Source organism: Anomaloglossus baeobatrachus, chromosome 3, assembly GCF_048569485.1.
Source record: "Anomaloglossus baeobatrachus isolate aAnoBae1 chromosome 3, aAnoBae1.hap1, whole genome shotgun sequence".
NCBI lineage: Eukaryota > Metazoa > Chordata > Amphibia > Anura > Aromobatidae > Anomaloglossus > Anomaloglossus baeobatrachus.
Genome location: NC_134355.1, coordinates 44,196,885 through 44,223,243, shown reverse-complemented (window position 1 = coordinate 44,223,243; position 26,359 = coordinate 44,196,885). Strand labels below are relative to the sequence as shown.

The 26,359-nt window shown below is 40.2% G+C and overlaps 1 protein-coding gene across 1 annotated transcript in view; it reads right to left on the bottom strand.

The window, feature by feature from the left end:
* Window positions 1-6,986: 6,986 nt before the first annotated feature.
* The window catches only part of RD3 (RD3 regulator of GUCY2D), a 59,187-nt gene continuing 39,814 nt past the window's right edge, over window positions 6,987-26,359 (bottom strand). The window contains exon 3 of the mRNA XM_075337995.1: window positions 6,987-7,948. Within this exon, the coding sequence (XP_075194110.1) occupies window positions 7,651-7,948 (298 nt within the window). The 3' untranslated portion in view covers window positions 6,987-7,650. The remainder of the gene's footprint in view (window positions 7,949-26,359) is intronic.

Sequence of the window (26,359 nt, the reverse complement as noted above, 5' to 3'; positions counted from 1 at the left end):
GTCTTCTTCTACCTCTTCCTTCTACTACTATTCCGGTATTCGTTACAAACCTGACGCAAGTCGATGCGAAACCTGAGGGTTTTACTTAAAGATTTCCTAGAAAAATGCTCAGGTTCCCCATTGACGTCCGTTAGGTTTGTTATTCGTGACGAATACTGGAATAGTACTAGGTATATGGTACAATAATCCGAACCTAAATATTTCACTATTCGCCCATCTCTAGTCATTTCCTCTCCTATTGCAACGGATTTTCTTGTTCCATAATGTCTAAAATTAAACAATTGTGAGGGAACGCTGCAAATAGACTTGAATATCAATCTTTTTCTGGTTTGTTTCTGCTCCTATACAGAGTTAGGTGTCCACTGCAGTCGCACTTCCACCATCTGTAATCTTCAGAAAAGAGATGTGACTGCAGGATCAGACTACACCGTTTGTAGTCTGTTGCCATGGAGACACATAGATCTGCATAGGGGCTGAAAATGACAAAAAAAAAAAAAAAAAGAGTAGTTCAGGAAAAAAATATTTACAGGAGCCTGACAAGAACCCTCCAAACCTCATCCTGCCTGGTAGCAGGTCAATGGTGACATTGCACCGGACGTACTAATGGGCAAAGGCTGCGGAAATGTCGGCAGGGAGGAGGCATGTTCTTGTCCGGTTGTCAGAGTACCGACGTGGCTGCTGAACCTGTGAATCTTATTACTCCTCCTTAGTAGAGGATTTGTAAGAAAGACTAATTGCAAAGTTTCTTCTTTTTTTTTTTTTTTTTTTTTTTATATTCTATGGATTAGAGCAACAGAGAAAAATGGTTACAAAGATGCCCATAGCCTATAACGAGCTTTTGCAGTGCGGTTGTTGCGTTGATTTGTGCCACTCGTCACAACGAGGTGTGAACACGCTCTAAGACTCCCTTCACATGTCCGTGTTTCTGCTTCATAGAGTTACGGACACACATAGACCCATTAAATTCAATGGGTTTGGTCATGTGGTGACATATCCGTTTCTGCCCTGCACTGATGTGATCCGTGTGACACGTACCGGAGGATAACCACGTCACTGAAAAAAAGAGGATTTTTATACTTACCTGTCTCCAGCTCTGCTGTTGCTTCCTGGTCCCGCTCATTATGCTCATGAATATTCACTGCTGACTGCAGACCCGGAAGTAACAGCAGCGCCGGAGACAGGTAAGTATAAAAATCCTCTTTTTGTTTTTTAGTGACTTGGTTGTCCTTCGATGTCACACGGATAGCATACGATGACACAACGGACCGTGCAAAACGTTTGTGTTTTGCATGGACGTGTGAAGGGGCCTAAGAGAAAGGGAGTCTAACATTTTCTCAAATACGTCATCCTTAAAAAAAGGAGTGTCCACTATCGCAACCCATTATTTTATTCTAGTGCATCTAAAATAAAAATTGAAGCAACTTTGTAAGTAATTGCGATAAATCAGGCTGTGTTTTGCGTATTCATATCTAAATCATTATATCCTGCAAATGGTGCAGCGTGATCCGGTTACTCTGTGCTTTCTGCCTATTAATGCCTTTAAATCACCAAATGGGACGTTCCGTAAAATTCCTGCCATTTTTAATGGCGAAAATATTGCTGCCGGTAAAAAATACCGGATTTTCCATTATTGTCAATTGTCATAACATCATGATTTACATTAAGAATACTAGAAATGAGGTTGGTGTGAACAGAGCCCAAGTGGAGTACGAAATGTATTAGAGTACACAAGGCCTTTTTGCATTCTCTATCCATAATGATGGGGGTCTGCATTGGAGCTGTATACACAAAACGGGATAATTTATTTTGTTTTCCCAGTATAAAGTTGCTCGGATCTTTGTTTTAGATACATTGGATCAATGATATGATGGAACTGCAGGGATCCTTTATTTGTGCCTCTTGGAGGGGGCGAGTATATTTTCTTTCCTTTCCTGTAAATGAAGAAATACTATATTACAGTTCTTAATTTTGTGCTCGAAGTCTCAAAATGTTTGTTTATGATTTTATAAGGGAGCTGATAATTAGTTGACTTTTGTTTGTTAATTTTTATTATGTTCACATGTAAAGATTTGGTATATTCATTAAAAAAATAATAATCATAACTGGAAGCCGGTTGTTGTTGTTTTTCAAGTTTTTAAAATAAAACTTCCGACTTCTGTAATTAATATTTGTATTGATCTTTAAAGTAAGAGAATAAGTGACACCTTCAGAAGACCTTTTCCTTCGTGGATTTTGGTGCAGATTTCACACTATGCATTGCAATAAATCCACAGCAGAATACATACTGCAGATTAAAAATATACAGACTCCTCTAATTCCTTACCGATTTTATTTTTTTTTCCCCTCTACATGGGGCTGAGTGTGGAGATTTTAGTACCCAACCTAATGTTGGGGCGTGTTCACAATTCATGCTAATTTGCAAAGAAAATATATGATGGAAACCATAGTCTGAGCCTTGAATTTCCACTGAAGATTTGCTGTGTACCTTATCCCATGTGTGCCCTAGCCATCATTTCGATGCAGTTTCTATCTCAAGAATTATGATGTCGTTTCTTCGTGCGGTTATGCCTGGTTCTGCCGCTGTGCCTGGTTCTGCCGCTGTGCCTGGTTCTGCCGCTGTGCCTGGTTCTGTTGCTGACCTAGGTTTCTGGCGTCATTTATAGGTTGCAGTTCAGACACTGTGCATCTCACTCATCTATATGATGGGCTCCCAATGCAAGCCTTATTAGTGTGCATGTCCTATGTTAAACAGCCACCCCTCCCCCTTAGTGTGGAGGTTGTTTTGCTGTATCATCAGCAACATACACCTGGGCTGCGGCCATCTTTACTAGGACGGTTTGCCACATTCTGTGTGTGCCTGCATCATCTGAATTGGCTCCTATGGTCTGTGATTTTTTTTATATGTTCTATGGTGTTTTTTCTGTTGCTGTGCCTGGTTCTGTCGCTGTGCCTGGTTCTGCTGCTGGTCCCATCCACCAGTACTGATCGTATCCTCTCATCTGTACGCATGGCTGTGCCTACGTAAATGCAGTGAACTGGCACAAACGCTCATACAGTTTGCCTGTGACCTCCATGACCCCTTTATTGTGCTAACTTTGATGTTCTAGCCTTTGGGCCATCAACAAGATATTTTCCTGGAGAACCTCTTAAACATGGTGTCTAAAGGTTGTGTGCACACTGGCAGTATATGCTTTACATTAGATACGCTGGTATTTTAGCATGTCAGGCTGCAGTCAAAAAATACCTGAAAAAAGAATCAATGAAAATGAAAAATGCTTCTATCGTAGCTTTCATGACCAGAAGTCATTACCAAGGGTTCCCAGCTTAAAGGGGTTATCGGTGACTTTTTAACCTTTATGGGCTAATTTCTGACAGGCAAGCGATTGCTAGCTACTTGCCTGTTCTGACCTGCAACAATATATTCTGGCTCGGAGTGGGCCGCTTCTGACAGTAATTCTTCTTGTGATTTCACGATGACAGAGCAGCTTCTTCTCTGCCGCTCTGTTGACGTAGAGTCTCTGTCCATTTCATGCTGATCGACAGCCGTCTCCCCGCTGCCAACTGATGCATTATGGACAGAACAGAATAGGAAGAGTTGCTCTGTTGATGCGAGGTCCAAAAAAAAAAAAAAAGTAGGAGAGTCACTGCCTGAGCCGGGAATGATCTTCCCAGCGCAGCCAGGTAGATAGCAACTACCTGCTTGTAAGTTCTAAGCCCAATAGGGAAAACAAAAACCTAAGTCCCAGAAAACCCCTTTAAGACATTGATGGCCTGTCCCTCGGATTCCACCAAACATCTTTTTTTCAGCTCTGGATGTAAACGGCAAATGGAACGGAGCCGCGTAGCCCGCTTACTATGTAGTACCTGGTGCCTATTACAGCAATCCAGCTCCTATTCACTTCTATAAGAGCATATCCACAGCACCATATAACTTCCACTAGGTAGTGAACAAAGCTGCGCTCTTCAGCTCTGTTCTCTATTTTCATCCGGCCACCGTTACCGAGAAGAGCTCAACACTGGTTGTGCCAGGTGCCGGACCCCCACCGATCTGATGATGACCTATCAAACATAGGGTTAGGGGCTTTCAAAGAACACTGATCACCTTGCTCTAGTGTCAATTTATACTCATTATAGGCAGAAATCTGTAAATGTGCTTTTACGATGGTGTAAAAAAAACACCCAACAAAAGAATGATGAAACCAAAAACCAAAAAAAAATACTAGTTTATTTTTTAATGTTTTTGTATAAAGAGAAAAGTCACAAACTTACATCTGTTCAATGTCAAAACCAACCCTGGCATAGACAGATTAATAATACATTCTTAGATGTCGTACTGAATATCAGACTATGTACAAAAATCAAGGCCAGCTGACACAAGGACTGTAAAGGCTATGTACACCTTCGCTCAGATTTGGGTTTTTTTTGTTTTTTTTTATTGTTCATTTGCTTTTTATCTAAATAGTTTTAGATAATTTTTAACAATCTTTTTCCTGCTGCAAATAGTCAATGTTTTGTTATCTAGCAGAGTGATCTGAAAAAGTTACAAATCAGAGATTACAGATGAGTGCACCCGAACAGTAAAGTTCAGTGTTTGTACCGACTTTACAAAAAGAAAAAAAAATCGGTTACAAAGGAGAAAAAAAAAATCTGTGATCAAGTTTGGAGTGTGGGTGATTTACGTATGCCAACTAGAGATGAGCGGACCCATGGAAGTTCGGGTTCTGAGGGTCCAGACAAACTTTTTTTTTTTTTTTTTAATTAAATTTACAAGTTTTAAGAAAATTTAAGAAAATAATTTTTGGGCCAAAGTTGCTGGAATTTTTTTTTCTTCTCATGTTTTTTTTTTAATTTTGGTTCTAGACCCAGATTTGACCAGAACTTCATTTAAAGTTACTGATTGGGTAATTCTGGGTTTCCGCCCATATTCAGCCAACCATAAACAGATCACTCCTGGGGTCGGTGGATTTTTTCCTTTTCTTACCTAGTACATCTATTCACGCTGTTGTTACCCCCAGTGTAAGCTGTTCAAACACTGCAAGCTGCTCGCACTGGGCCGAGCACCGAGTGTACCTGAGCACAGCGTTGCTTGAGCGAGTGTTTTGCATACGTAAAAGTACCTGGGACCTGAACTTTGTTTTCTTGGAAAAATCTGAGTTCGTACCGAACATCAAACTTCAAGTTCGCTCATCACTAATGCTAACCCCTCACTAGAGCACACGCGGAGCTCAGTCTAGTGCAAGTGTAGTGTATCAACTTGCAGTGTATCAACAGCTCACACTGCGGGTAACATGATCAGATGTAGTGTGCACAAAAAAATTTAATAAACCCCCTCCCCAGGAAGTGATCTGTTTATGGCTGGCTGCATGTGGGCGGAGACCTGAACTGTCCAATCGGTGACTTTCAATGAGGTTCGGATCAAGTCTGGGTCCAGAACTGAACTTTAGGCTGGACTCACACAAGCGTATGGCATCTGATGCGACGGCATCGGATGCGTTATGTTAATGACCATCAGCTCAGGCTCTGAGTGTTATTATACTGAGATCCGATCGTAAGATTGGATCACAGCTGCGGAGGAGAGGGAGGGAGTGATCTACCCATCTCCTCCATTGTCAGCCTGTGCATATATCGTACTGCACTTGGATGTCATCCAAGTACAGTCTGATGTTTCTCTCGCACCCATAGACTTGTATGGGTGCGAGTGATCCAAGACTCGAAGACAATCGTAGAATGCTGCAAGGTTTTTTTTTCTTCAGTTCGCAACACCTGCAACATTGTCTTACATGGAGCCGAGTGCAATGTGAGACGTTCTTGCATTGCACTCATGTGAATCATATTCTCATGTGAGCATACCCTTATCTAAAGTACGGCTGAACCTGCCGAACTTAAACTTCCAAAGGTCAACTCAGCTCTACTATTGGGGCTCACATTAAGCCTATATTACTGGGAGAGACGCTCCCACAAGAGAAAAATCTAAAACTTTGGTCAGGCTCCATATTGCTATCATATTGTGTATCAGGAAAGTCTAAAAATGAATAAATCAATGAACATTAGAGGCTGTCTATTGAAAATTGTCACTAGCAGGTGTAAAAAAAAATATACTGTGTCCACCCATATCCTGTTCCCCGCCATTAACTTTTGAACAGCGGCAGTTATAGGCATAGAAGTGGTGTCTAGGAATAGTAAAGTAGCCATGCGCTACACAATGAAACCACCTATAGCGCCACCTGGTGGAAAACGGAGTTAACATTTTCATCTCGAAAATGGAATGAGATAGAGAAAAAAAATGAATTACAAAGTTGTAGGGCACCATCAATTCAATACGAATCGACACCTTGCATACATAAATACTATGATTAGAACGTGTAAAACTCACAAGGCTGCGGACGGGAAGCGATACCTTACGGAGACCTTCCTACAAGTCATTGGGTATGGTGGCTGTGTGGAGTGGCCTCCACTCTCACCTGACCTGACCCCATTGGACTTCTTTCTGTGAGGTCATATCAAACAGCAGGTGTATGCGACCCCTCCACCAACATTGCAGGACCTACGATGACGTATCACAGATACTTGTGCAGACGTGTCACCTCCCATATTGCACAACGTGCAGCAAGATACAGTATGCTGTGCAGAGTCCAGATGTGCATTGCAGCTGACGGGGGCCACTTTGACTATCAAAGTTACATGAGCGCCATATGCGTGACCAGCATTCAATGTTTTTTTGGGGGGTTTCATATCATATCATTTCTGTATGCAAGGTGTCGATTCGTATTGAATTGATGATGCCCTACAATTTTTGTAATTCACTTTTTTTCTCCATTTCGTTCCGTTTTCGAGATAAAAATGCTAACTCCGTGGTTTTCCACCAGGTGGCGCTATAGGTGGTTTCATTGTGTAGCGCATGGCTACTTTACTATACCTAGACACCACTTCTATGCCTATAGCTGCCGCCGTTCTCAAGTTAATGGCGGTGGACAGGATATGGGTGGACACACTGTATAGGAGCTGAGCAGCACTTGGTGCCAAACTTTAACACAGACTATTTTACAGAGTTTGGACCCTCCGTGTATTCTTGTGTACCACCCTTGTATATATAAAAGCTAGACAACCTCCTACAGGGTTTTCCCATAAAAAGACCCAATAGCATAAAAAAAAAACCAAGACATATTAACTTATTTCCATGTCGTGTTATCAACAGTGGAAACCTCAGAACATTGGTCCTATGACTACACTTCTTGCCACGCGTCCCATGGTGTTGGGATAATCTCCTGCCATGTCCTTTAATGCATACTTTAAGACTGGATTTGAGAACAGGTACTGTAAACTACCACACAAAAAAAAACAAAACCGGATTTGTCCATTGTAAAAAATACCTAATTCAGCAAACAAAAACCTCCTGAGAACAGCAAAATGAAAGTATATGGACACTTTTGGGGACTTTTAAATGAGGACGTCTTACATATAACCCATAGGTGTTCTCCAATATTGTACAGCCTACATTTAACAAGACTACAGATTGGTCCGTTTTCAATAAAAATGGCAGTTCTCAAAGTCTATTCTATAGTCTATATAAAAAAAAAACCTTTTTTTTTTTAATAAGTGCAAAGAAACAAGAGCCAGACTGTCCTGGGTGGTCTCCATATTGGTGGGAATCTAGTCGTCTTTGGCGGTTCTGAACTCCGGCATGCTCCATACTCTGCGAGTGGGCTCAACTTCTCGTTCCACGTCCTCAGAGATGGTCTTAATGTCACTCATGAATGGATAGATCCTGGCTCGGGACTTAAAAGTGGTGAGAGACAGGCTCATAGCTCGCTTTGTATTCCACTGCCTGGCAAGTTTCTTTGCATCATCTTCTTCTTTCATTTTCTCAGAAGCTTCTTGAAGAACTGCGCGGAAAAGACGGGGAACCTCCTGTACTTCTGGCTCATACTCGGAGACCATCTGCCGAAATCTGGAAGAAAAAGGGACCGTCAGAAAAATAAAGATTTATATCAGAAATGCAAAGCTCTCTATTCTCTTAAAACAACTGTATTGGGAAACATCTCAAACACGGAATTTAGGCTTTTCTTTCAGTCCCACTGACAAGTGTTGGGAATCCAGTCCCTTACTATTCTGTCTGCTTTTACTAATGAATGGCAGAATGGTTGGTAGTAAAGAGCTCACTGATACCAGTGCATCCTGTAATAGAAACCACCAATGTAACAAGTCCGTTCATGACATTTCTCCTCGTAAATATACTCCACTTTAACCTGCGATTGACATTAGAGAGAAGTGGAAGAAATCGCAACCATGAAGTCGAGACCGCATAATGTTACAGAGCGGGGGGGATGAGTGCTGAGGAGCAGAGGGCAGAAAAATCACCAACGCTCTGCTGACCCCATAACTGCAGTGTCCAGACCTCTTCTGGTAACGTCAGCACAAACACTGCGCCCGCCGGGAGCTTCATGGCTGAGTAGCTGCAGCAGCCGTACATCACCAAGCACAATGCTGAGCTGTACATCACCAAGCACAATGCCGAGCCATACATCACCAAGCACAATACTGAGCTGTACATCACCAAGCACAATGCTGAGCCGTACATCACCAAGCACAATGCCGAGCCGTACATCACCAAGCACAATGCCGAGCCGTACATCACCAAGCACAATGCAGAGCCGTACAACATCAAGCACAATGCCGAGCTGTACATCACCAAGCACAATGCCAAGCCCTACATCACCAAGCACAATGCCGAGCTGTACATCACCAAGCACAATGCTGAGCTGTACATCACCAAGCACAATGCCGAGCCGTACATCACCAAGCACAATGCTGAGCCGTACATCACCAAGCACAATGCTGAGCCATACATCATCAAGCACAATGCCGAGCCATACATCACCAGGCACAATGTCGAGCTGTACATCACCAAGCACAATACCGAGCCATACATCACCAGGCACAATGCCGAGCTGTACATCACCAAGCACAATACCGAGCCATACATCACCAGGCACAATGCTGAGCCATACATCACCAGGCACAATGCTGAGCCGTACATCACCAAGCACAATGCCGAGCTGTACATCACCAAGCACAATGCCGAGCCATACATCACCAAGCACAATGCTGAGCCGTACATCACCAAGCACAATGCCAAGTGTCGGATGGAGGGGGTAAAGCCACCACCACGTGACTCAAGCAGAGGAAACGTTCTGTGGAGTAAGAATCACATGTTTGGTGGAGGAAGGATAATGCTATGGGTTTACTTTTCAGGGGTTGGACTAGGCTGCTTAATTCCAGTGAAGTTAAATTCTATGTTTCCAACTCTGTGGGAACAGTTTGGGGAAGACACTTTTCTGTTCCCCATGGAAAAGCTCAAAGCAAGGTCTGTAGGAGGTATGGTTGGATGAGTTTGGGGTGGAAGGACAGAGACCTGGATCCCAACCCAAACCTTCAGAATGAACTAGAACATAGATCCTCTCCTATATCACTGTCTGTCCTAACGCTCTTCTGGATAAATGGGCAAATATTCCAACAGGTGCCTTCAAAATCTTGTAGAAAACCTTCCCAGAAGAGTGGAAGCTGTTCTAGATGTGGAGACCAACTTCATATTAATACTTATGGATGTAGAATGAGAGGTTAGTAAAGCTTCTGTAGGTGTAATGTGTACGCGCTCCAACTGTTTTGTGTAAATTTAAACTAAATCTACCATTTTGAAAATCGTGTTCTCTTTTGTTTCGCGATCAATCGCTTATATTCTCGCTTTGTCTGATGTTACATAGCACATGAAAGCAGCTATTTGATTTCACCGGTCAAAAACACAGTTTTTCATTTGCATCAATTCTCATTATAATCCCAGAGGTGTTTTTGTTCTTCAGATCAATACACATCAGACTCACAGGCTTCAGGATTTAAGAGACGATCGTTCTTTTTGATCTTTTTGCGAACTAATTTTTTTTTATTGAATGCTGAATAATAGAGATGCTATAAATGGTAGAATATGTGATGCTCTGAATATAAGGGATGAAGAGCAGTCGGTGTGGATAAACAAAAATGTGTCTTGTACGTGAGGAGAGAAGAGAGGGAACAATGTCGCTCATGTGAATTAATATATGAATATTAGTTTATATCAAAGGCGCAGAAAGTTTACGAATGCATAGGTTAATGTAACAAACCATACACGGACATACATACAATATTATAAGATGTATATGTTTATATCAACAGCTGCCATATAGTGGTGAGTCGATTTTAGATTAGATTCTAGATAAAATAGGGTTAAGGTAGTGGAAGGGTGGAGTGGCAGATGGCAGGAAAAAAAACAAGAGGGGAGCAGTAGAGAATATGGTTCACATGTGAAAAAATATGTTCTCGGTACTAGGGTCAGTCAGGGAACACAGAGGTTTGGAGCCTACGGCTCACCCCGACGGGCTCAGAGAGACGTCCAGCTAGAGAGCTGCCGTGGAACAGAACCAGACAAAGGTGAACGGAGACAGGGGGAAGGAGACAGACCCCAGAGCTTCAGGACAAGATCCAAGATAGCGGGGGGTGAACAGGTTGAGGAGCAGTACCCCACAAGGAGAGGAAGGAAGGAAAGGAAGGCCATGTCTTTTCATAACGGTGTGAAGAATAAAAGTAAACTCTTCTGGTTGGCTAAGCAAACTCTGTCTCTGTGACTTACTGACTGATTACAACGGCAACTGCCAGTGGGGTGATGGTCTCTGGCCTGAAGAAGCCAGTAAGTGTCATGCACCCCACCCAAAGTCACATCCGCATACAGTCTCTTTTGCGAAGGAGTGCAGCACCCATGCAGCCCAGGGCCGGCACCTTCCTTTTCTTCTCTATCTGGACTCTAATGCATGAGTCTGGGTTTGGCAAATTCCAGGGGAATGTTGCCCGCCTAACTGCATTGTTCCAGTGGTAAAAATTGCCGAAGGAGGAATAATATTATGGGCTTGTTTTCATAGGCTTGGCCTCAGCCCCTTAGTTTCAGTATAGGGAAATCTTAACGCTTCAGCACGCAAGACATTTTGGTTAATTGTACCTTCCAATTTGTACGCTGTTGTCTGTTCCCTATGACTGTGCCCAGTGCACAAGGTCCATGAAGACATGGTTGGGAGAGTTTGGGGGAAGAATATCAAGGCAAGCATTGAATATAGATCAAGAGAGGTAATTATTCCCCCATGCTCTGCCCCGGTCAGACCCCACCTGGAATACTGTGTACACTTCTAGGCCCCTAATTCAAGAAAGACATCGATATATTAGAGCAAGTCCAGAGAAGAGCAACCAATATGGTAGAAGGTCTGCAAACCATGTCATATGAAGACCGGCTAAAAGAACTAGGGATATTTAGTTTGAAAAAGAGAAGGGTGAGAGGAGACTTAATAGCGGTCTACAAATATCTGAAAGGTAGTCACAGTGCAGAGGGAACCACCCTATTCTCATTAACACAAGGAAGTACAAGAAGCAATGGGATGAAACTAAGAGGAAGGCGATTCAGATTAGACATTAGGAAAAACTTTCTGACAGTGAGGGCAGTCAGGGAGTGGAACAGGCTACCACGGGAGGTGGTGAGGGCAGTCAGGGAGTGGAACAGGCTACCACGGGAGGTGGTGAGGGCAGTCAGGAAGTGGAACAGGCTACCACGGGAGGTAGTGAGGGCAGTCAGGGAGTAGAACAGGCTACCACGGGAGGTGGTGAGGGCAGTCAGGGAGTGGAACAGGCGACCACGGGAGGTGGTGAGCTCTTCCTCAATGGAAGTCTTCAAGCAGAAACTGAATAAACATATAGCTGGGATGATTTAGGAAAGCCTGCACTTGCAGGGGGTTGGATCCAATGGCCCTTAAGGTCCCTTCCAACTCTACCATTCTATGATTCTATGAACATGATCGGCTGCATAAAGCCCTTTTCCCCAACATCAGTGTCTAAACTCACAAATGCTTTTCTGGATGAATGGGAAAAAATTCCCACAAACACCTCCAAAATCTTGGTGAAATCCTTCCTAGAAGAGCGGAGGCTGTTACAAAAGCTCTTCTAGATGTAATGTGGAGGTGGCCCAGTAACTTTTATCCATATAAGTGGATGTTGTCCTGTAACCACTAGGCTTTCCTAAATCCACATTTCAGTAAGCGTTTTATCTTTGGCTGAATCCGAATTCTTTGTATCCAGGGGTGTTTCACGTCATCTCTCACATGCACATTACATGCTTAATAGCTGGAAAAACCTTGGTTGTTTGGTGTTATATATATGACTATATGACCTCTCACTTTCCTGGTCTTTCTTAACGGTTTTTCATTACCAATTATTTTCTCCGAAGTCCTCACTTACAAACACAGGATACTACCAATTTTACGGCTGTCATTGTTACCATGTTCAAGCGCCCGATATCAAAAGTGTAACTTGGCTCTTGGGCTTTAATGCAAAATGTGATGTGAGTCCCATCTCTGCACCCTACCTGGATCTAATATTACAGCACAGCAAATAATACGAATTTCCTAGTAGTCCCCTTTTAAACTCTTAGTGATCTGCCTTTTAAAATACATAATTCAATGTTATTTTTTTTATTTTTTTTTGTTCACTTCCATAGCTGTATGAGGCTTTGCTTTATGCAGGAGAAATTGTTTTGATTTTTCAGCGGGTTTTTTTGTTGTTTTTTTGAGGGTTTAAATAAATTACAGTGTAATTTATATAATTTTTGTGTGACACTAATGAAGTAAAAAAACTGCAAAAATTTTGGGATTGTTTTTCATATAGGCTTTATATTATTCACGTCTCACGCTAAATAGCCTGATTTAATATGAACACTTCTCAACACTGAAATTGCAACACCAAGAAAGAATAGTCACACTGAGTTTTGCACAAACTTTGCCGACTGTCATGGCGGCAACAGAATCAGTGAAGTAAGCCGGACACTCCACGCGATGGTTTCTTTGGTGTCTGGGATCAACACTAGCAGACTCGGGCGTCAACCTACTGTGTTATTATTCATAGGCAGGCTAGCAAGACTTAATCTCTTCTGGTCTGCTTGCTCCTTTGATCACATGTTGTGGGGAGGCCTATCACACCTACCTCCTCCTATTTATGCTTGTTGAATCCTTCCACCCATGCCAGCTATAGTTTGTCTTTATTGGTCTGTGTGGTGTCCCAGACTTTCTGATGAACGTTCTGCTTTCTAGTTTACCCCTGTTGTTTTATAGCTTCCTTCCTGCTCTTGTTTTTCCTCCTGAATCTCTTATTGTCTTTACCTTTGTGTGTGCTGTGTGACAGAGTTTTGGTTTTCCCTTATCTGTCTTTTTCTGTGGATTTCATCACATTCCGTCCCGTCCCGTCCTTCCCTGGAGTGAGGGGAAGGGGGAATTAGACCAGGAGTAGGTCCAGGAAGGAGACTCAGGCACCTCAACCATCAGGTGTATCCCTGAGGTTAGGAACAGCATAGGCCCCCCCAGCTTGAGGGAGAACTTAGGAGCCCTGATTCCACCATCCCATAAAAAAGGGAGAAATTGTGAAAATCACAGGATGGTTAGACATAGGGAAGGTTGATTAAACAAAATCTCTAAATTTTTAAGCATCCCGTATTAGTGCCACATACAGTGTGTCCACCCATATCCTGTCCACCGACATTAACTTGAGAACGGCGGCAGCTATAGGCATAGAAGTGGTGTCTAGGTATAGTAAAGTAGCCATGCGCTACACAATGAAACCACCTATAGTGCCACCTGGTGGAAAACAACAGAGTTAGCATTTTTATCTCGAAAACCAAACGAGATAGAGAAAAAAAGTGAATTAAAAAATTGTAGGACATCATCAATTCAATACGAATCGACACCCGGAGGACAGCAACAGAAGTAGCAACTAATCCCTGGCCGCGTACCGCAGGTGGCGTCACGACAACAGTCCTTCCATTCATCCCCCTATTTATTGTGGACACCTCGGGGCCCGGCAACGAGTAATGTGTAACGCCCCTGCCCCCTGGGTCCCACATATGTGTTCACGCTGCAGACATTTTCTGCACCAAAAAACACACCTTGTGGCAGAAAAACACACTAAAAAAATGCTTGCATAAGGATAGACATGCTGACAATCTGCTTGATAAACTGCACCAAATCTGTAACAAAAAAAAACAAATATATAACACTTAACCCAATACAGATTTCATCAAATCACTTCTACACATTGTGGATATTTTCTATATGTAAATTAACCTACAGAGCACTTTATGTGGATTTGCAATGGAAAGGGTGAAATCTGCACCAAATCCCCAGCAAAGTCTATTTGTAACAAGCACTGTTACTCAGTGGGTAAAATCCGCACCAAATACAAACGCAATGTGTGACCTTAGCCTAAAGGGGAAGTTCAATCTTGGACATTTATGGCATAGTCTCGAGGCCGAAATTTATCTCAAGAACGACACCCCAACTCACGTTACTGAGAATGAATAACTGGCTGCGCATGCGCAATTCTGTCCATTCACTATAGAAGTTCCTGAAAATAGTAAAGCTACAATTATATATATATATATATATATATATATATATATATATATATATATATATATATATATATTATATATATATATATATATATATATATATATATATATTATATATATATATATATACACACATATACACACTGTACATGTATAAAGTTTACTTTTTTTCTTTTTTCGATTCTGAATTTGAGACGAGCGGGTGTTAGGAGATGCCAGTCTTCCACAGTGGACGGAACATTTTGTGTATTTGCAATATTCGGCTACTTGTCTTTATTATGGTGTATATAAAATGAAGACTTCATCCCCGGATATTACTGGCAGAAATTTAATTACATCTTCATCACAGACGACTGGTCGTCATGGCAATGCTGGCAATTTCTAAAACACAATTGTGACTTGATGATTTGCAAAATTCTAGAATCAGAAATTGTTTACTGGAGATATAAATAGCTCGGTATTCTCAGACTTTTGTCTTAGAAGTGGAGGGTGATCATGGCTTCTATGTCCAAAATCTTCCCACTTATACCATTTACCACCCATCTAATCATTGAGACCTCTGTGATTGGTAAAGTGGGTGACCAAACTATGGAGTGGAGAGAGATCCATGCAGGAACTTACCACCATTTGTCATGCGCCATCCGTATCCGCGGATTACTTCTACGGTGTCGGACTCTGTTCACACGGCAGAGTCCGACAGGCGACCTGGTCTATTTTAAGTGCTCAGCTCGGCTGGGCATTGGCTCAGTTTTTTCACTGCTCCCAGTTATGCAGGAGTTAATTTTTGTGGTTAATTCTTGTGGAACAGCGTGGTGAGAGCCAGGTGGCTGATTTCCTTCTACAGCTGGTCTCCTCCTATTTAAGATTGGGAATCATGAATGGATAAGAAAGTCGGGTTTAACACTGCGCTAAAACCATGAAGCCAAACGATGTGATGAATTCTTTGCTATATTTTCTTTATTTAGGCCAGGTCTACGCGTTTCAAAGGCATGTCCGCCTTCTTCATCAGGACAAAGGAAAAAACAGCATGATACCAATTGCTACTTGGGGATACATATATATTGAAAAAGAGGCTCCACACCTACACAGGTGATGTCAGTCAGGGAGTGGCTGAACATCACGTGTATGAATAACAGAAAGCAGTGGAGAAAAAAATGGAAGAAACAGAAAGAAGAAAAAAAAAAAAAAAAAAAAGGAATTGGAAGGGGTTAAAACAGAGGGGTGTACGCATATGTCTGTAAAAAATTTTTTGCTTTAATAAAAAAACAAATGTAAAAAAATGTGCTTTATTTATAAAGCTTGCGCCTAAAAATACATAAAAATATAATGTCAGGTCGCTGCCAAAACAATCAGCAAGAAGGTGCAAAAATATATCAGCAAGAAGGTGCGAAAATATATATATGTATATAATACTGGAGATGATCCAGCAGTAAAAAAAAGGGGGGTTTATGCTTTAATAAAAACAAATGTGCTTTATTTGTAAAACTTGTGCCTAAAGATACATAAAAATATAGTGTCAGATCGCTGACAAAAACAATCAGCAAAAAAGTGCAAAAATATATATATGTATGATACTGGAGATGATCCAGCAGTGAAAAAAAGGGGGGTTTTTTTCGAGGTACAAAAATGTGAAAAAAAGGGGGGTTGGGACACACGGGTTTTTGCTTTAATAAAAAACAAATGTAAAGAAATGTGCTTTATTTGTAAAGCTTGCGCCTAAAAAATACATAAAAATATAGTGTCAGGTCGTTAACAAGACAATCAACAAAAAAGTGCAAAAATATATATATATGTATAATACTGGAGATGATCCAGCAATGAAAAAAAGAGGGTTTTGTGAGGTACAAGAATGTGAAAGAAAAATGGGACACACGGATTTTTGCTTTAATAGAAACAAATGTAAAAAAATGTGCTTTATTTGTAAAGCTTACGCCTAAAAATACATAAAAATATAGTGTCAGGTCGCTGACAAAACAATCAGCAAAAAGGTGCAAAAATATATGTATGTATGATACTGGAAATAATCCAGCAGTGAAAAAAAGGGGTTTTGTGAGGTACAAGAAAGTGAAAGAAAAATAGGACACACGGGCATAGGGAAAAAAAAAAAAAAAAAAAAAAACTCCAACGTGCTATGTGAAGTGCTGAAAGGGGTGAAATGAGTTCAAAGCGTGGGAAAAAAATTATCTGCGCATGCGTGCGCATGAAGGAGCAGGGTGAAAAGAATTCATGTCGGCATAGAGAACGGGCTGGAACAAAATACAGTGAGTGAAAAAAGGGGGTAGATCAAATATGAAAAGAATAAAGAAGATAGTTTCTGGAGAGTGAAACAAATATAAAGATCAAATTTTGTATTCATCCATCCAAGGGCAAAAAACAGTGTTTGATGGTATCACATTTAAATAAATACATACAATAGATATGAATATAATATAATATAATATAAAGAGTAAAAACCTTTAAGAAACACGCTGAAACCAAATAAAATAATTATCACAACCAACAGATAAAAGGATATATATGAAAAGTTGTATATAAAAACATACAATCCCACCTTATAATGAAAGCTGGGGAAGGGGGAAGGAATTTTTGGAGTATCTTAATAAAATGGGGAAAAATACATATATAAAAATTAAAATGTCCTTATTATATTAGGATAAAAACTGGGTGTATAAAAACTTCATGTTTATGCAGACCGCATTAGAAAATGTAAAAGAAATATATATAATATATATCCAAAAAATATTTGTTGGGAATTTATTTCACATAAAACATTAAAAAAATCCCAAAAAAATTTTTTTAAAAATTTTTTTAAATTTTTTTTTTTTTTTTTTTTTTTTAAAATAATAAGCGAGGATTAATAAAACAGATCGGTCAATTCATTGAGCCCATGCGGTTTTAGAGTACTGAGCTTATGGATCCAAAAGGTCTCTTTTTTGCTTAATAATTCTAATCTATTTGGTATATCTGAGGGAATATGTTCAATAGGGGTGATTGTACAGGACATCATCTTATTGTGAAATAAAGCACAATGTCTAGATAAACTGTGCAACATATATCCAATCTTGACGTTATGTCGGTGAGAATTTAACCTATTGTGCAATGCCTGGCAAGTCCTCCCCACATACTGCTTACCACAGATACAATCCAATAAGTAAACGACATGGTCGGTCTGGCAGGTCATATAATCCTTAATAGGGAAAATCTCAGCACCCACGTGCGAACAAAACGATATCTTATTATGACCGATGATCTTGCAGCAGAGACAGTTTTTTGCATTACATCTAAATGACCCTATTACAGGGGTTGTAGTGTTAGAGCTCCTAGTATCTTTAAGTCTACTGGGAGCTAAAATATTCTTAATAGTAGGAGCTCTCCTAAAAGTAAAACCCGGTTGGGAGGGTAAAATGCCCATTAAAATGGGGTCATTTAAAAGTATATCCCAGTGTTTTGAAAAAATTTTTTTAATCCTAAAATTGTCACTGCTGTAAGTAGTAATAAAATTGAGGGCAAAATCATTAACAATCGGGCTCGCGCCGTCTGCTTTATTATCGGATTGGAAAACTTTCCTAGAAACAAGCAAATCCTTTTGTTTTAAAGATCTTGTGGTAGTGAAGGCTTTTTTGATTAAATTACGGGGATATTTTTTCTCCAAGAACCGCTCTTTTAAAATGGCAACCTGATCAGAGAAATCCTCATCTGTTGTGCAATTTCTCCTTATCCTTTTATATTGATTTACCGGTATATTGAGCAACCATTTATCATAGTGTTCGCTATTGAAATTTATATAGCTATTAGTGTCCACCTGTTTAAAATAAGTCTTGGTAAGAATACGGCTGTTTTGATGATAAAGTGTCAGATCTAAAAAATGAATTGTCTTATCATGGACAGTTGATGTAAAATTCAAACCCCAAGTATTTTCATTTAACAAAGCAAGAAAGGAATCAATATTGTTTTGTTCATTATCCCATATAAAAAACAGATCATCTATGAATCTTTTGTAGACAACAATACTGTTTACATGACTACCATCCAGTATATGGAGGTTCTCGAATAGTCCCATAAATAAATTTGCATACGAACAAGCTGCTTTTGATCCCATCGCTGTACCCAGATATTGATGGTAAAGTTTATCTAGGAACGTGAAGAAATTGTTATGTAAAATGAAGCTCATAGCCTCCAAAAGGAACCTCTTTTGGATTGCAGGAAATCTGCTATCTTTGGTGAGAAAAAACCATAGACTGAAAAGACCCAAATCATGGGCAATATTTGAATATAATGCGGAAACATCAACAGTTACAAAGAGATACGATTGTTTCCAAGGAATATCTTTGATTATGTTTATGAGATGGGAGGAATCTCTCAGATAACTCCCTAAATCCATCACATACGGTTGCAGTAATTGATCCACATATGCCGCTAAATTTGCTGTGAGTGAATTGATGCCTGAGATGATAGGGCGTCCAGGGGGGTTTACCGGATTTTTATGCAATTTAGGCAGATGGTAAAAAAATGCTACATTAAAACTATCAATCTGTAAAAATCTCTTTTCAGATGAATTCAAAATATTATTATCAACGGCTTTTTGTATTAAACCCTTATAGGCTATGACAGCAGAATCATATTTCCCCCATTCTACTGTCTGATAGTATAAGGGATCAGAGAGTATCCTTAAAGCCTCATTTACATAATCGCCCCTGTTCTGGACGACAATGCCTCCCCCTTTATCGGCCGATCTGATGACAATTTCTCGATTATTTTTTAGGTTTTTGAGTGCCAATCTCTCTTTATGGGAGAGGTTATGCTGCAAATTTCTTTTGGTATTCATGAACACCTTGAGGTCTGTCAAAACTAAGTCACTAAAAGTCTTGATGTGATGACCTTTGCTCCCTGTGGGGTAGAATTTGGATTTGGGTTTGACAATAGTGTGGACAAAGGGGAGATCTGTTGGAAGAGTATTCGTGTCACTAATGGGGGGAGTATTACTATTTAATAAAAAATGCCTCTTTAGAGTCAATTTTCTGATATAATTTTGGACATCTAAAAACACATCAAAGTCCTTGGAATGATATGAAGGGCAATAGGAGAGGCCTTTTTGGAGTACTGATATTTCCCATTTATTCAACTCATAACTGGAGAGGTTAAAGATGTTTTTGGTATTATTAGCTATTTTCAAATCTAAATTAATCTGATTTCTTTTTTGCTGGAGCCGGCGACCTGCTCGAACTCCTCTAAAGTGTTTTTTCTTTTTTTCGTGGAACCCCTGGGTATGAGGAAATCTGTTATCAGATTCTCTTTGTTGGCACGAACTGGGGGCAAAAAAGGAACCAGTGGAGTGGCTTTAAGAGTATTATCAATTGTTATGACTTTATGGGTCATGGGGTTGTCATTTGAAGATGTACCAGCAGACTGTGAAACAGATATCTCCTGCGCCCTTGGCGTTGGAGGGGAATCCTCATGATGCTGATGCTCATTTGATGCTGAAATTTTTTTAAAAATTTCAGCATCAAATACTGGGAATACACAGGACTTTGATTTTATAGATTTACTCAATCTATCTACTCATGAGGATTCCCCTCCAACGCCAAGGGCGCAGGAGATATCTGTTTCACAGTCTGCTGGTACATCTTCAAATGACAACCCCATGACCCATAAAGTCATAACAATTGATAATACTCTTAAAGCCACTCCACTGGTTCCTTTTTTGCCCCCAGTTCGTGCCAACAAAGAGAATCTGATAACAGATTTCCTCATACCCAGGGGTTCCACGAAAAAAAGAAAAAACACTTTAGAGGAGTTCGAGCAGGTCGCCGGCTCCAGCAAAAAAGAAATCAGATTAATTTAGATTTGAAAATAGCTAATAATACCAAAAACATCTTTAACCTCTCCAGTTATGAGTTGAATAAATGGGAAATATCAGTACTCCAAAAAGGCCTCTCCTATTGCCCTTCATATCATTCCAAGGACTTTGATGTGTTTTTAGATGTCCAAAATTATATCAGAAAATTGACTCTAAAGAGGCATTTTTTATTAAATAGTAATACTCCCCCCATTAGTGACACGAATACTCTTCCAACAGATCTCCCCTTTGTCCACACTATTGTCAAACCCAAATCCAAATTCTACCCCACAGGGAGCAAAGGTCATCACATCAAGACTTTTAGTGACTTAGTTTTGACAGACCTCAAGGTGTTCATGAATACCAAAAGAAATTTGCAGCATAACCTCTCCCATAAAGAGAGATTGGCACTCAAAAACCTAAAAAATAATCGAGAAATTGTCATCAGATCGGCCGATAAAGGGGGAGGCATTGTCGTCCAGAACAGGGGCGATTATGTAAATGAGGCTTTAAGGATACTCTCTGATCCCTTATACTATCAGACAGTAGAATGGGGGAAATATGATTCTGCTGTCATAGCCTATAAGGGTTTAATACAAAAAGCCGTTGATAATAATATTTTGAATTCATCTGAAAAGAGATTTTTACAGATTGATAGTTTTAATGTAGCATTTTTTTACCATCTGCCTAAATTGCATAAAAATCCGGTAAACCCCCCTGGACGCCCTATCATCTCAGGCATCAATTCACTCACAGCAAATTTAGCGGCATATGTGGATCAATTACTGCAACCGTATGTGATGGATTTAGGGAGTTATCTGAGAGATTCCTCCCATCTCATAAACATAATCAAAGATATTCCTTGGAAACAATCGTATCTCTTTGTAACTGTTGATGTTTCCGCATTATATTCAAATATTGCCCATGATTTGGGTCTTTTCAGTCTATGGTTTTTTCTCACCAAAGATAGCAGATTTCCTGCAATCCAAAAGAGGTTCCTTTTGGAGGCTATGAGCTTCATTTTACATAACAATTTCTTCACGTTCCTAGATAAACTTTACCATCAATATCTGGGTACAGCGATGGGATCAAAAGCAGCTTGTTCGTATGCAAATTTATTTATGGGACTATTCGAGAACCTCCATATACTGGATGGTAGTCATGTAAACAGTATTGTTGTCTACAAAAGATTCATAGATGATCTGTTTTTTATATGGGATAATGAACAAAACAATATTGATTCCTTTCTTGCTTTGTTAAATGAAAATACTTGGGGTTTGAATTTTACATCAACTGTCCATGATAAGACAATTCATTTTTTAGATCTGACACTTTATCATCAAAACAGCCGTATTCTTACCAAGACTTATTTTAAACAGGTGGACACTAATAGCTATATAAATTTCAATAGCGAACACTATGATAAATGGTTGCTCAATATACCGGTAAATCAATATAAAAGGATAAGGAGAAATTGCACAACAGATGAGGATTTCTCTGATCAGGTTGCCATTTTAAAAGAGCGGTTCTTGGAGAAAAAATATCCCCGTAATTTAATCAAAAAAGCCTTCACTACCACAAGATCTTTAAAACAAAAGGATTTGCTTGTTTCTAGGAAAGTTTTCCAATCCGATAATAAAGCAGACGGCGCGAGCCCGATTGTTAATGATTTTGCCCTCAATTTTATTACTACTTACAGCAGTGACAATTTTAGGATTAAAAAAATTTTTTCAAAACACTGGGATATACTTTTAAATGACCCCATTTTAATGGGCATTTTACCCTCCCAACCGGGTTTTACTTTTAGGAGAGCTCCTACTATTAAGAATATTTTAGCTCCCAGTAGACTTAAAGATACTAGGAGCTCTAACACTACAACCCCTGTAATAGGGTCATTTAGATGTAATGCAAAAAACTGTCTCTGCTGCAAGATCATCGGTCATAATAAGATATCGTTTTGTTCGCACGTGGGTGCTGAGATTTTCCCTATTAAGGATTATATGACCTGCCAGACCGACCATGTCGTTTACTTATTGGATTGTATCTGTGGTAAGCAGTATGTGGGGAGGACTTGCCAGGCATTGCACAATAGGTTAAATTCTCACCGACATAACGTCAAGATTGGATATATGTTGCACAGTTTATCTAGACATTGTGCTTTATTTCACAATAAGATGATGTCCTGTACAATCACCCCTATTGAACATATTCCCTCAGATATACCAAATAGATTAGAATTATTAAGCAAAAAAGAGACCTTTTGGATCCATAAGCTCAGTACTCTAAAACCGCATGGGCTCAATGAATTGACCGATCTGTTTTATTAATCCTCGCTTATTATTTTAAAAAAAAAAAAAAAAAAAAAAAAAAAAAAAAATTTAAAAAAATTTTTAAAAAATTTTTTTTGGGATTTTTTTAATGTTTTATGTGAAATAAATTCCCAACAAATATTTTTTGGATATATATTATATATATTTCTTTTACATTTTCTAATGCGGTCTGCATAAACATGAAGTTTTTATACACCCAGTTTTTATCCTAATATAATAAGGACATTTTAATTTTTATATATGTATTTTTCCCCATTTTATTAAGATACTCCAAAAATTCCTTCCCCCTTCCCCAGCTTTCATTATAAGGTGGGATTGTATGTTTTTATATACAACTTTTCATATATATCCTTTTATCTGTTGGTTGTGATAATTATTTTATTTGGTTTCAGCGTGTTTCTTAAAGGTTTTTACTCTTTATATTATATTCATATCTATTGTATGTATTTATTTAAATGTGATACCATCAAACACTGTTTTTTGCCCTTGGATGGATGAATACAAAATTTGATCTTTATATTTGTTTCACTCTCCAGAAACTATCTTCTTTATTCTTTTCATATTTGATCTACCCCCTTTTTTCACTCACTGTATTTTGTTCCAGCCCGTTCTCTATGCCGACATGAATTCTTTTCACCCTGCTCCTTCATGCGCACGCATGCGCAGATAATTTTTTTCCCACGCTTTGAACTCATTTCACCCCTTTCAGCACTTCACATAGCACGTTGGAGTTTTTTTTTTTTTTTTTTTTTTTTTCCCTATGTCCGTGTGTCCTATTTTTCTTTCACTTTCTTGTACCTCACAAAACCCCTTTTTTTCACTGCTGGATTATTTCCAGTATCATACATACATATATTTTTGCACCTTTTTGCTGATTGTTTTGTCAGCGACCTGACACTATATTTTTATGTATTTTTAGGCGTAAGCTTTACAAATAAAGCACATTTTTTTACATTTGTTTCTATTAAAGCAAAAATCCGTGTGTCCCATTTTTCTTTCACATTCTTGTACCTCACAAAACCCTCTTTTTTTCATTGCTGGATCATCTCCAGTATTATACATATATATATATTTTTGCACTTTTTTGTTGATTGTCTTGTTAACGACCTGACACTATATTTTTATGTATTTTTTAGGCGCAAGCTTTACAAATAAAGCACATTTCTTTACATTTGTTTTTTATTAAAGCAAAAACCCGTGTGTCCCAACCCCCCTTTTTTTCACATTTTTGTACCTCGAAAAAAACCCCCCTTTTTTTCACTGCTGGATCATCTCCAGTATCATACATATATATATTTTTGCACTTTTTTGCTGATTGTTTTTGTCAGCGATCTGACACTATATTTTTATGTATCTTTAGGCACAAGTTTTACAAATAAAGCACATTTGTTTTTATTAAAGCATAAACCCCCCTTTTTTTTACTGCTGGATCATCTCCAGTATTATATACATATATATATTTTCGCACCTTCTTGCTGATATATTTTTGCACCTTCTTGCTGATTGTTTTGGCAGCGACCTGACATTATATTTTTATGTATTTTTAGGCGCAAGCTTTATAAATAAAGCACATTTTTTTACATTTGTTTTTTTATTAAAGCAAAAAATTTTTTACAGACATATGCGTACACCCCTCTGTTTTAACCCCTTCCAATTCCTTTTTTTTTTTTTTTTTTTTTTTTTTTTTTTTCTTCTTTCTGTTTCTTCCATTTTTTTCTCCACTGCTTTCTGTTATTCATACACGTGATGTTCAGCCACTCCCTGACTGACATCACCTGTGTAGGTGTGGAGCCTCTTTTTCAATATATATGTATCCCCAAGTAGCAATTGGTATCATGCTGTTTTTTCCTTTGTCCTGATGAAGAAGGCGGACATGCCTTTGAAACGCGTAGACCTGGCCTAAATAAAGAAAATATAGCAAAGAATTCATCACATCGTTTGGCTTCATGGTTTTAGCGCAGTGTTAAACCCGACTTTCTTATCCATTCATGATTCCCTGTTGCATCATCGGGGCTGCTGCTTGACCATTTTCTGCATACATAGGAGTTGTGCCTGTCACAACTTCCATAGGTGAGCACCTGTTTTCATTTTCTAAGCCTGCATTGTTTGCCAGATAAGACCCTATGTGCGCTTTTCTCTCCACAGCATTTTGATTCCTATTTAAGATTGGGAGTGTAGTAGGAGACCCCCGAAGATAGTCTGCTTGCAGTGGTGAAATCCCGGCATCCATGGCATACCTCTATTTGGTGACCAGCTAATCGTTGTCTGCTTGGCTTACGAGTTCCCTGGTGTGAATTACTCCTACCCCTTTTGGTTTTATTCCCTCTGGTGTCGCTTTGTCTCTTATCTGTGCTCACTTGCGGTGTGAGTGTGTTTTCAGTTTTACCCCCTTGTCTGTGCCTTTGGGAGGTTGTTACCTAGTGTCCTGCCATAGCAGGGTTGGTGTTATAAGGAAAGGGCCAGACAGGAGACAGGGCTTAGGGTGGTGACCTGGACCTCCCTACCATCAAGGGTACCTCCAGGGTCAGAGCGAGCGCAGGGCCCACAGTCGCAGGGCCAGCATAGTGTGTCGCCCCAGGGCTATGGGGTATTCGGTCCCGGGCGATGTATTACTGGGGAGATGTCACTGGTGGCCGGTGCCCGTTTCTGTGACCCTTGGGTCGCTTTTAAAAGGGGGAATATTTAAGGGGAATTGAAATAAAAGTTTTTGTCGTGACACCACTTGCGGGTTGCGGCTATTTAGTGGAGCCACCGCCGCACAGATCTCACTACTGGGACTGGTGTTGGTGGCAGCCTGGATGTTGGGCACTCCGCAAGTAGGGCCAGGCCCCACGGGATAGATGATGTTGTTGGGCGTGGAAAGAAGGCAGGCCACACAAGGGATTGCAGTGTAACTGGTTCCTTTACTCACGGTAAGGTGGTAGCTGGTAACCCGAGGAAGGCTGGTTTTGACCGGTCCCCTTAGTTCCAGTGGCGGTGTGGTGACCTGGTGACTTCTTTCCCCTGCACCTGTCTCTGGTTGGTAAGTTCCCGTGGCTTGGAGCGTCTGGGGGTCCCCTCCTGGTAGTCTCTCAGTCTCAGTCCGTATAACAGGTAGCTTGAACCCTGTCGGATTCTCTGGTCCTGTTCCCTGGTTTTCCTGTTGCTACTGTGTCCCGAACTTTACGGTCAGTGAGGTCCTGGATGGTCTCCTCACTGTGCAGATTTTAGCAGGTATGCCTGGAGCGTTTGCCTGACCAAGGATTCTGTACCCCGTTGGTGCTATGATTCCGTGAGTTCTCCACCGTATTCCACCGGCAACCAACCGCCTGGGCCCTCAGGTCACCGTTACACTCTCCTGTCAGTGCGGTTACGTCCGTATCCTCTCACTTCCACTTACTGACTGTCTGACCCCTCCCCACTGGTTGTCATCTAGTGGACTGGATCAGCTCCACTCCTAGGTGGCCATCCGCTCGGTCCTACCCTAGTCTGTCACCAGTCTTTGGGAAATGGGGAAAAACAGGGATTAATTTGAATGTTTTGTTGTTACCGGCACTGGTCTTCTGGGTCCCTGTAGGTAGGCCCTGCTTCATGGACAGGATGCAGTACCTTGTTGCTCCTGATGCCTCCAGGGGCGCTACAATAGCACCCCCTGACATTTTTGTTGGAGAAAAATTGGGGAACTGGAGTCCCGTGTTCTAAACGTCAATGGTGGTGTTGAGCAAAAGGATTCGCAGGTTGTTGGTA